The sequence below is a fragment of the Balaenoptera physalus genome, assembly GCF_965194825.1.
Source record: "Balaenoptera physalus genome assembly, chromosome: 14".
Taxonomy (NCBI): domain Eukaryota; kingdom Metazoa; phylum Chordata; class Mammalia; order Artiodactyla; family Balaenopteridae; genus Balaenoptera; species Balaenoptera physalus.
The window spans coordinates 12,168,173-12,180,501 of NC_138893.1; the positions used below are offsets into that span (position 1 = coordinate 12,168,173).

Here is a 12,329-nt window from a genome sequence, read left to right on the forward strand (position 1 = left end):
GACACTCACCTGGCATACGTTACTATCTTGTTAAATTCCTCTGTTCCCCACAATTGGTTTACATATAATGCGTCTTCTTTCGTCCCAGAGTCTGAATGTCAAGCTAAGGAGAAGCAGCATAATGAGGGTATCCCGGACGTGTTGTCGTGATTATCGTCAGGGATCTGGGTTAGGTGGTGAGAGCAGAGATGCGCAGCCCTGGGATGTGTTGTCCCAGCCCGCCCTAGATGCGACACTGGCGTTGTCCTGCTGTGATAAATAAGCCCCGCTTCCTAGTGACAGCGCTTGGGTCACTGTCTTTCTGGGTGACCTGGGGGAGGGCTGTTGTATGCTAGTAAACATTCATTTCCTGCATGTACTTTCAGGAATAATGCTAGGCGAGGAGGATGGCCAGTACAGCTGCATAATCCCTGTAGATCTGTAATGACTGTTCGCAGGACCCCTGGGTCCTGCTCGAAGTTGGAGTCGTATTGTCAATATTGATCCAGTTCCTGGAGGACTGAATGCATCTGCTCTTCCTTTATCTGAGCAAGCATGTCGTAGTGAGATAGGAAGAAATGACCTCCCTTACTGTCAACAGAAGCCACAGTCAGACATCAAACTATGTTTATTGCAGTACTTAATTTGCTTACGCAGATTTCTAAGTAGAATTAGTCCCAGATTTGAGCTGGCATTTCTCTAACTGTTCTGATGAGGAAAGAAAATATGGTAGCTATAAAACAGTTCCTCTTGCCATGTGGCTGAGCCATGCAGGCGTTTAGAGGCTGATTTACTGTTTAGAGATGAGAAAACCTCAGAAAGGAGATGGTCAAGAGAATGAACCCAGTCTGGTAGAGAGATGGTTCTCAAGCCTGCCACCAGCCCTGGCGGCTAAGGTTCATTCATCAGGGGCTGTCAGATGAACCAAAGTGCTTTTCAAAACTGCATTACTTTGTTCGTTCCCAGGGAGGGCTGTTCATGCAGTCAGTTCTTGCTCTTGGAGTGATTGACTGACTTGCTTCTTTGTTTCCTTCCAGGAGCACAGAGGTGGCAAATTTTGAGCAAGTTGTTAAAACCTGAAGATAGCACAATGATAAAAAAAAAATTTTTTTTTTTTTTTTTTGCATAACATTCTGTGTGCTTCAGATAGAGTTGCAGATTAATACTGGCCTGCTAATAGTTACGGTACCATCGACCCTGGGCCTGAAAGCAACGTGTCTGATTGTAAAAGAAAAGAGGTCTAGGAGAGCTTAAAAAGATGAGAATGGGGGGTAGCTCCTGGACGGGATCTGAGGATCAGAGACTGGGAACTTAGTCACGGGCAGTGAGGCTATTCCTTGGCTTACACAGATTTATACACGGGGCTAACCAACAGTATCCACTAATGATAACCCAGAAAGCAAAATCCAGTAGGATCGCTGGCACAGAGCCAGTGTCGGGGCCTTTCCCAGCACCTGCAGGGCTTCTGAGTCAGGGCAGCTGGGGCAGCACTTGGGAACCTGCATTTTAACACTCCCCCACCCCGTGCTGATGGCGGAGGTGATCTCAGATCACGCTTGAGAAACACCGGGGTAACTGGAAGCGTGCAGGTTTCGAGATTCGAATCCAGCCTCGCCATGTACAAACTACGGCATCTTGGTCAAGTGACTTCTCTGAATCTCAGGTTTTTCCTCTGTAAAAGAGGAAATAATGAAATAGGATTGTAAGGGGATTAAACAAGAGAATGTACATCCAGGGCTTAGCCTAGAATCTGGCACCGCGGGAGCACTTGACAAATGCTGGCCATTTTTGTGTGAGTAAAGTGGGGATAATAATGACAACCTCAGCTGGATTTGGTCACGAGTGAGTTGGATAATTTACATAATGTGCCAAGTGGAGGACCTGGAATATCAAGTCCTCTGTAAAGGTTGCTCTCCTTTCTCTTTCTGCTCTGCGGATCCAGAGGGCTGAGTGTACAGTTTCCACAACCCCCACGCCTAGGTCCCCAATTATTAACCTCTTCCATCAGTATGTTACAGTTGTCACAACTACAGAACCAATATGGATACATTATTATTAACTGAGGTCCATATCTCACTCAGATTTCCTTCGTTTTTACGTAATATCCCTTTTTTTTTTTTTTTTTTGAGGATTCCATCCAGGACATTGCCTGACATTTAGTCATTCTCTCTCCTAAGGCTCCTCCTGGCTGTGACAGTTTCTCAGGTTTTCCTTGGTGTTTGATTACCTGGACAGCCGTGAGGAGCATTGGTCAGGGATTTTGTAGACTGTCCCTCAGTTGGGATTTAGCTGGTGCTCATCTGATGATTTAACTGGGTTATTGGATTTGGGGGAGGAAAACTGCAGAAGTAAAGTGCCATTTTCCTCACATCATTTCGAGGTTATGTACAATCAACATGACTTAACCACTTTGGATGTTGACCTTGAACACCTGGTTAAGGTGCTGTTTATCAGAGAAATGTTTTTTTTTTAATTTCACTAAAAATTTTTAGAAATTGTAGTATAGTTGATTTACAGCGTTGTGTTAGTTTCTGGTGTGCAGCAGAGTGATTTGGTTATACATATACATATCTATTCTTTTTCAGATTCTTTTCCATTATAGGTTATTACAGTATATTAAGTATAGTTCCCTGTGCTATACAGTAGGTCCTTGTTGGTTATCTACTTTTTTTTTTATTATTTTATTTTTTTTGGCTGTGTTGGGTCTTCGTTTCTGTGCGAGGGCTTTCTCCAGTTGCGGCAAGCAGGGGCCACTCTTCATCACGGTGCACGGGGCCTTTCACTGTCGCGGCCTCTCTTGTTGCGGAGCACAGGCTCCAGATGCGCAGGCTCAGTAGTTGTGGCTCACGGGCCTAGCTGCTCTGCGGCATGTGGGATCTTCCCAGACCAGGGCTTGAACCCGTGTCCCTTGCATTGGCAGGCAGATTCTCAACCACTGCACCACCAGGGAAGCCCTATCTATTTTATATAGAGTGGTGTGTATCTGTTAATCCCAAACTCCTAATTTATCCCTTCCCCACCTTTCCTCTTTGGTAACCATAAATTTGTTTTTCTGTCTGTAAGTCTGTTTCTGTTTTGTAAATAAGTTCATTTGTATCATTTTTTTCGATTCCACATATAAGTGATATCATACGATGTTTGTCTAACTTACTTCACTTCGTATGATCATCTCTAAGTCCATCCATGTTGCTGCAAATGGCATTATTTCATTCTTTTCTATGGTTGAGTAATATTCCATTGTATATATATGCCACCAAGTGTGGGTCATAGAATACTTGCTGGCCAGGGTTTTACTGGGGTTCAGCTTCCTTAGGGCAGTGGGCACCCATCCCCAGATCTCCTTCTTTTGTGCCACACATAAGGGGAACTGAAGTGTATAGTTAAAAATTTTCAGTGTACATCCAGAAAAAATGAAAACTTTAATTAGAAAAGATACATGCACCCCAGCTGTTCATAGCAGTACTATTATAATAGCCAAGACATGGAAACAGCCCAAGTACCCATCAACAGATGATTGGATAAAGAAGAGGTGGTGTATATAAACAATGGAATATTACTCAGCAAAAAAAAAGAATGAAGTATTGCCATTTGCAGCAACTTGGATGGGCCTAGAGAATATAATGCTTAGTGAAATAAGTCAGACAGAGAAAGACAAATACTATATGATATCACTTATGTGTGGAATCTAAAAAATAATACAAATGAATCTATATACAAATCAGAAACAGACTCACAGATGGAAAGCAAACTTACGGTTACCAAAGGGGAGAGAGGGGAAAGGATAAATTAGGAGTATGGGATTAACAGATACAAACTACTATACATAAAATAGATAAGCCACAAAGATTTACTGTATAGCCCAGGGAACTATATTGAATATCTTGCAATAACCTATAATGGAATATAATCTGCATAAAAAAAAACCCAAAACAAATCACTATGCTGTATATCTGAAACTAACACAATATTGTAAATCAACTATACTTCAGTTAAAAACAGTGACTCTAAATATAAACAGGTGAATTGCTAAAGCAAGCAGCGAATCCTTATTATAGTGAAGAGAGTTCCACGTAGGTAGACATAGTGTCTCAGAGGGGCTGGACAGAGCAGCAGGTGGTTATTTTTCTACACCCTCTCCTGGTAGGAGCCCTCTTCACCCTCCTGAGTTCTTTCAGGAAGAGGTGACACCTTCCAGGAGAAGCTATTACGAATGGTTTCCCCCCCACTCTCTCTTTACTTCACATGAGTAACATTCACGTCATGTGTCTAAAGAATGAGGATTGCGAATGAGCTTGATCCGAGTGAGGTTGAGTGTTGGGCCTAGAAGGATCCAGTGGCAAATGCAGTCACCGTCTGGGTCAGTTTGGGGAGCCAGTGGGAAGTAACCAGTCAGCCAGCGGCGGGGTCCAAGCCCTGGCTCGGCCACACTGCAAGGCCTGGGACAAATTTCTTCCTCTTTGTGCCTCACTTTACCCGTGGCAAAATGAGAGTAATAGTAGCGCTTCTTCGAGTCCTACTGTTATAATATTTAATATATTTAATATTTAAAGTAGGTAGAAGAGTGCCTGAGGCACAGGAAAGCAGGATAAATGGTAGCCTTTGCTGTTTTACATCAGCTTGTCAAAAACAGCTGACCTCTGAGTGCGGCCAGACAGGAACTTGTGCAGACTCAGCAGGTGTGAGGCAGCTCTTTTCTGCCGTCTGGGCTGAGGAGCAGAGAATTCGGATCTGCACGAAGCCTGGAGCTGGCACGGGTAACGGCAGAGATGGGATGGGGCTGGCATGTCCTGGTTGCTGACAGCCTTGGTTCAGTGCCCCTGGGTTCAGACACCCCATCTTGCTTATAACAAAACCCTTTTATCGCCCTGTCTCCCTGTCTGTCTATCTATCCATCTCTATCTATCTATCATCTATCTATCTATCTGTCCATCCATCCATCTATCTACTTATCTATCAGCTGCAAGTTTGAAGCATCTGACCAGCCCACTCTCTTGGTAAGAGGGCAATTAGAATGGCCTGGTCCCCTAGCCACAAGCACCACTGCTCTCCGGGTGGGGACCTGTAGGTTTGGATAGATTCTCTCACCTTACCCTTTCCTTGCCCTGCGACCAGAGCACCGCCTGTGAAATTGTATATGTAGGTGGGGTTAATGGGAGACCCAAATGCATGTGTAGACCAGCTTTTGTAAAACAGCCTGCAAGATACCCCAGAGCAGAAATCAGCAGTGCTTCCCCAGGACATTTGAAGGTGAAAAAACAGGTGGGAAACACTTGGACAAGTTTTAAAAGATTGTGATCAGACTTCACCTGGAGGAGCGAGTGGAATTTTTCTATTGAAAAAAAAAAATCAATCCTTGGGAGGTTTTATGATTGAATCCTATGTGAAAGAAGGAACTGGAGAGCAGGGAAATTTTATTAGTGGGTGTTCTTAGGAATCAAGACAAATAAAAGTGACTCACATGCCGTGTATTAGCGATATGCTTAGAATGGTTTGGGGACCCAAAAGATAGCATGATGGTGAGGGCAGCCTGTTTCTAAGGGAGCCTTAAGGTTTGTCTCAGAAATTACAAATAAAAAGAAAGCATTCCCATGCCCAATAAATAAAGTTTGACTTGGACGATCCAAGATGATATCTTAAATTTGTTCAAAGCCATAGACTTTCAGTTCCTGGAAAAAGTATTTTTAACCTTTTAGTAACAGAAAGAATCAGGGCAAGTGGGAAGTAGCTATTTAATTATATTTCTGAAATGGTATCAGTTTGAGGAAAGATCTCATATGCTTGTGTATTTGTATACTAAGTGGCTATCTATACCAAGCAATTTATTTTGCTATTCACTTGATAAGAAATGCATTAAGATTTCACTTATGCTTTAGTTTCAAATTTTTTTTAAATGCAGAGGAGGTATCCTCTTACCCATTAATCTATGACCTAGTTGGATTCAAAAGGAAATTTCATAAGAGTACAAAATATTCCTTTAAGACTGAGTCTGGACTCAGGGCCAAACATAGCCAGCCCCCATGGACAGCCTGTGTTTTCCTTCCTATTAAAAGATGGTCTCGGAATAAGACTATTTCTATTATAGAAGCAGTGGCAATTTAAATTGCATTTCTAAATATGTTCAAGGCAGTGACTTTAAAAATTCATATCCAAACTTGTATCACTTTCTTTTTTTTGACGTATTTCCTAGTCTTTTTATTTTATTTTATTTTTTAAACACCTTTATTAGAGTATAATTGCTTTACAATGGTGTGTTAGTTTCTGCTTTATAACAAAGTGAATCAGCTATACATATACATATATCCCCATATCCCCTCCCTCTTGCGTCTCCCTCCCACCCTCCCTATCCCACCCCTTTAGGTGGTCACAAAGCACCGAGCTGATCTCCCTGTGCTATGTGGCTGCTTCCTACTAGCTATCTATTTTACATTTGGTAGTGTATATATGTCCATGCCACTCTCTCACTTCGTCCCAGCTTACCCTTCCCCCTCCCCATGTCCTCAAGTCCAGTCTCTACGTCTGTGTCTTTATTCCTGTCCTGCCCTTAGGTTCTTCAGAACCCTTTTTCTTTTTTCTTTTCTTTTCTTTTTTTTTTAGATTCCATATATATATGTGTTAGCATACGGTATTTGTTTTTCTCTTTCTGACTTACTTCACTCTGTATGACAGACTCTGTGTCCATCCACCTCACTATAAATAACTCAATTTCATTTCTTTTTATGGCTGAGTAATATTCCATTGTACATATGTGCCACATCTTCTTTATCCATTCATCTCTCGATGGACACTTAGGTTGCTTCCATGTCCTGGCTATTGTAAATAGAGCTGCAGTGAACATTGTGGTACATGACTCTTTTTGAATTATGGTTTTCTCAGGGTATATGCCCAGTAGTGGGATTGCTGGGTTGTATGGTAGTTCGATTTTTAGTTTTTTAAGGAACCTCCATACTGTTCTCCATAGTGACTGTATCAATTTACATTCCCACCAACAGTGCAAGAGGGTTCCCTTTTCTCCACACCCTCTCCAGCATTTATTGTTTGTGGATTTTTTGATGATGGCCATTCTGACTGGTGTGAGGTGATCAAACTTGTATCACTTTCATCTTGACTTTTTATACTCAAAGTAGTTCATGAATTGCAAATAATATTCTTTCCCTAATTCATTTTTGTTGGTTTTTTGAACCTTATGAATTGTGCATTGATTTGTGAAATGTAAATTAATTCTTCATTGACTTTTGCCCTGGAAAGTTGATGTTATAGCTTTTCCTTAATTTTTCTATCCATTCCAGAAGAAGAATAAAACAATGTGTCCGCTCGCCTCTTAAGAACATTTTGAAGGCTAAGATGAAATCGATTAAGTTTTTGGTCCTCCTCAGAGGACAATGCATATAAATAGCAAATGTTTAAAAATTGATTATTCCACTGTGCTACACTGAGACACTTTGTGCAGTCTCTGCCGGTATAATTTGGTACCTGTATTGTCTTCCTTTCTAAGACATAAGGAAATTGAAGCCTACAACTTATAATTCTATTTCTTGTTAATAATGGAGCTCAACTTAGATTATGCAGAGCAAATAGTGGTTTAAATTAGTTTTGCACTTGAAATGAACAACACAAATGAAAGTTTCACTGTGAGGGAGGCATTGAATTAGATCTAGATTTTATCCAAGGCTAGTAATTACATTTTCAGGTAAATCTTGCTGAGTCTGAGAGACATAACATTCTTTTTGATATTCTTATTCTTCTTTGACAGAGTAAGCATCAGGGTATTTTTTTTTTCCCTTGGTGTTTTGTGTGTACGAATTATGGTGGGGGAGGGGTGAATTGTTATATGGTGTAAGTTGTATAATATGGTATAAATGATTGACTATGAGGCTTTTGTTATTTAATCAAAATTAAAGGTACCATTCAGAAATTGTGTTTGTTTTCTAGGGACACAACCAAATCATAACATACAGCAGACCAATCTATTTTTGTGTGCTGTGTGGCCTTATTTTGCTTCTTGATACTGGGGCCAAAGCCAGGTACCCTCCCACTTACATTGTGTATGGCCTGAAGCTCTTCTCTCCAGGGTCTCTCCAGTCGGCTAGGGACCTCTTAATAGGTGAGTTCATTTGGGGGTTGTGGGGAAGAATATAGAGGTGGGAGGGTATTTCTCCCCGTTCTTTTCTTTTTTTTTTTTTTTTAATTTATTTATTTATTTTTGGCTGTGTTGGGTCTTCGTTTCTGTGCGAGGGCTTTCTCTAGTTGCGGCGAGCGGGGGCCACTCTTCATCGCGGTGCACGGGCCTCGCACTGTCGCGGCCTCTCCCGTTGCGGAGCACAGGCTCCAGACGCGCAGGCTCAGTAGTTGTGGCTCACGGGCTTAGTTGCTCCGCGGCATGTGGGATCTTCCCAGACCAGGGCTCGAACCCGTGTCCCCTGCTTTGGCAGGCAGATTCTTAACCACTGCGCCACCAGGGAAGCCCCTCCCCGTTATTTTCTGAATCCCTCCTTGGAGAAACTTTCTTACTTTATTATTGGATTGAGAGATGCGCATTTTTCTCTTGGCTTGCACGCTTTCAGAAGACGGCCTGGGAGCCAGAGCCCCGAGCATCCAACAAGGGGCTTATTCTAAAGGATGTTGATATCCATGAGCAGGGAGCTGCAGCATCATAATATCTGAAGACTGGTGGTTGAGGTGCCTGGTGTGTGGCGTCAGTGGGGCTCCTCAGGGTGGAGGCGATTTTGCCATTAGGGTGCCAGCCACAGCCCCGCCTGCACGGCACAGATGCTCTGGTAACACGTGAGTGGACATGGTTCTCAGTTCAGATGGAGTCCTGGATATGCCGTCACCCAGCCTTCCACTGGTGCACTTTACTTGCCTTAAGGTCTAGGCAGTGTTTGATGTAAAATGCTCCATTTACACAAGTGACCTTCATAATATAATGGTGTAGAGCCCTAGCTTCGGAGCTAGATGGCTGGCTGTTTGAATTCCAGCTCTGCTTCTTTACTAGTTGTGTGACCTTGAGCAAAATTCAACTGTGATATGGGGACAAAAATAGTACACACCACGGAGATTGTTGCAAATTTTAGATGAGTTGGTATATTTAAACACATAGAAACGTGCCTTTAACCAGGTATTAGCTATTATTATCTTTATTATGCAAAGAGGCTGCCCCACTGTGGGCCCACAGCTCCGAAAACTTGACTGACAAAGCTCTGAGAATTCTTGTGATGACATCCAGAGGTTTCCACACCTGCTAACTTGTGATTATCTGATCCCATTGACCAGATGAGTTGATAAAGGACAGTTACCAAAGACACCACCCCCTGGATCTGTTACTTGCCAGCCAGAAATTTTACTCAAGAGGAGATTGTCAAAGCCATCATTAGGACCAGGACAAGAGAGAAACAGGAACTGAGTACATGTGAGGTTGTTTACCATCATGTGTCTGAAGATGCTCTTGTGCCTGTCACGCGGAGGAAGTGGTCCTCCTCTGACTGGTGCTGGGGCATGTGGAATAGCGGCTGGAGTTGTGCCTTATGGGTGATAATCTCTGTTCCCCACTGCCACTCTTGGTTTCTGCTCAGACCACCAACGTGCCACAATGGAGAGAGGCGCCAGAGGAAGAGGAGGGGCAAGGGAGACAGGAAGATCTGGTGTCTGCTGCCTTATTCTGCTCCCAGGGAGGAAGGGGTTGAATGCGAACCAGGGGTAGGAGATGAGCCCAGTGGCCACTGAGCAGGTGGGAAGGATGGAGAAGCTCTTTGTCATATGTCATCCAAGAAGAGAACATCAGATAACAGAACAATAGAAGGAGGAGAAAGCACAGTGACAAGAGACAAGGAATCTGGGGGATAAAATTGGCACAAGAAGAAAGACAAAGTCAATGGTGGGACTAGTTGCTTTTGTAGGCTGAGGGGTGAATTAAGGAAATAGAAACACTCAGGGTGATATTCTTACATAATTTATTTTCCTTTTATGATCTTTCATATATGTTCAGAATATCACTTCTCTTTCATTATAAGGAAAAAAAAATTTTTTTTTTCCCTCCAGGAGGAAGGTGAAGGGCCTTCTTAGTCAGTGCTCATTTCCTTTGCTGACCTCTGGGCTGAAATTTTTTATTATTTTCCATTTGGGTAACTTCAGCAAAAGCCTATGAGCGAGACTGGCTTTGTAATCATCCTTTGGATGTGAAAACCGAGAGGTCTTCGGTTCTTAGAACCGTATTTCCAGAGGAGCAGTAACAAAGCTAGAGCATGCCCTGAGGAATGTGGCCACATGAGCTACACTGGGTCAGCAGATGGGGCAAGGGAATGGGGGCGTCCAGCCTACAGAAGAAATGCTTGAGTCCTAGAGGCACACGTGATGGCTGTAGGTGGTTAAAAGGCTGCCAGGTCGAAGTGGGAGGGATTTTATTCTCTGTTGTTCTCTGTCGGTGTAGCTGTAGTAACTAGTCCCAGTGGCTAGTAGGTGGATTTCGGCTCACTGGAAGCCTGGTGTTGTGGTTTGGTTTAGAGCTGTCCAGTAGGGCCGTGGGTTGCCTAGCGATGAGAGAAGTTCCCTGACGTGGGAAGAACTCAGGCAAGATGAGACAGCCGTCACTTGTAGAAGGGTTCCACGCACTGGATGGGTTCTTTATCAGATGGCCTCTATGGTCCTTTCTCAGATGTGAGAGTTTGATGTTTTATTTTAGTCTTTAGGACCATAATCCCTTACCTACACTAACGCAGCTTCAAGGAGGTAACCCTTGGAGATGGTGGAGGTTTTGTAACCAGCGACTGAGATGGATCCACCCTCATCTGCACTCCGAGACTCACATTTCCATGTCTGTGTAAAGACTTGTCTCTTGGCCCCAGGAATCCATGTCAGCATGGCATGCTAATACACAGATACGGCATGTAGGAGACACACAACGTATACAGTCATACCAAGTTCACAGTCTTGGTTTTACTTCCATGTTATTTTAATTCTGCTTACCTCCCCCAAGCCCCAACCTGCAAATATAGTAATGAATATTACTATTCACATAACGGAAGAAAGAAGCAAGTTCCAGTATTTTTATTTATGCATTGTGCTTGGAAAGAAGTGGAACTGTACCAGAAGTTTCTGCATTTATGGTAATTATTAGGCAACATGAAGAGTAGGGAAGATGTGAGGGAAAATTACAGGCGCTCTCAGCAGGACGCTGAGAAGAAGAGTCTTTGTGCACAGGGACAGTTGCCAACAACCACAGGGACTTTTTGATTGTTTACTTATGGAAAAAAGGACAAAATCATTTCGGCAACTTCAAGTGGAATTTTCTAGCCATCCTCCTGATGCTTCTTCATTCACGTGCGCTGCACCCTGACATTCACGTGACCTCCACCTTCTTCTGGTTCCACCTGCATGGCTCTGACTCTAAAGACGGGAGGTTTCCTCTGTACTTCATCCTGGGGAAGACCTAGACCCTGGGCTCCCCGTCAACTGCTGTCCGTCCTGTGCTGTGTCATCTAGCTCCTGCTCTGCAGGCACAGCCAGAGAATCTTCAGTTACGACTTCCTCGTGTCTCGTACCATTTTATTTTCCCCCAGCATCATTCATCGTGTTCCAGTTCTTTGCACTTTATTAGTTTGGGTTTTATTGCCTAATGTATTTCTTATAGAGAATACTTCTTTACCCACGTTTTGCTGCACAGTTTCCAGTATTTGTCTACCATTATTATATTATTTCACACCCATACTTTTCCCTGTAGTTCTTCGTTTTTGGTATAGTTTTCACTGCACACAACACTTGAGAATGTGGACTAATGCCCATGAAGAATGCAGCGTACCATCTAATCTTCATTGCTGGGTTTTGAGTCCCAAACTTAAGAAAAGAACTAGTCAGTTTGCTTAAAATCATATGAATTAAAATGTTTATGCTCAAAACTATATGTCCTGCTATTAAGTGTCTGTTTATTTCTTATATCTTTCCTTTCATATAAAAACTGAAAAAAGAAATTGTTATATAGTTATGACTAGCAGATCCATACTTGTGTCTTATTGCTGACTTTGTTTTTTTTTTAAACTTTATTGAAGTACAGTTGATTTACAGTGTTAATTTCTTCTGTACAGCAAAGTGACTCAGTTAAACATAGATATATCAGTATACTCTTTTTCATATTCTTTTCCAATATGGTTTGTCACAGAATACTGAGTATAGTTCCCTGTGCTATACAGTAGGACCTTGTTGTTTATCCATCCTATATGTAATAGTTTGCCTCTGCTAATCCTAAGCTCCCATTCCTTCCCCCGACCCCCCCTTGTTATTGCCGACTTTGATTGAGAAACGTATTACTCACAGATGCTCTGGGTTTTCACCATATAGTTAAAATCTTGCCACAGACATTA

At 42.6% G+C, this 12,329-nt stretch overlaps 1 protein-coding gene across 3 annotated transcripts in view; it reads left to right on the forward strand.

The window, feature by feature from the left end:
* PCNX2 (pecanex 2) overlaps positions 1-12,329 on the forward strand; it is a 291,197-nt gene that overhangs the window by 75,002 nt on the left and 203,866 nt on the right. For all 3 annotated transcript variants that reach the window (XM_082422950.1, XM_082422951.1, XM_082422952.1), the window contains one exon: positions 7,909-8,080. In XM_082422950.1, coding sequence (XP_082279076.1) covers positions 7,909-8,080 — 172 coding nt within the window. The remainder of the gene's footprint in view (positions 1-7,908; positions 8,081-12,329) is intronic.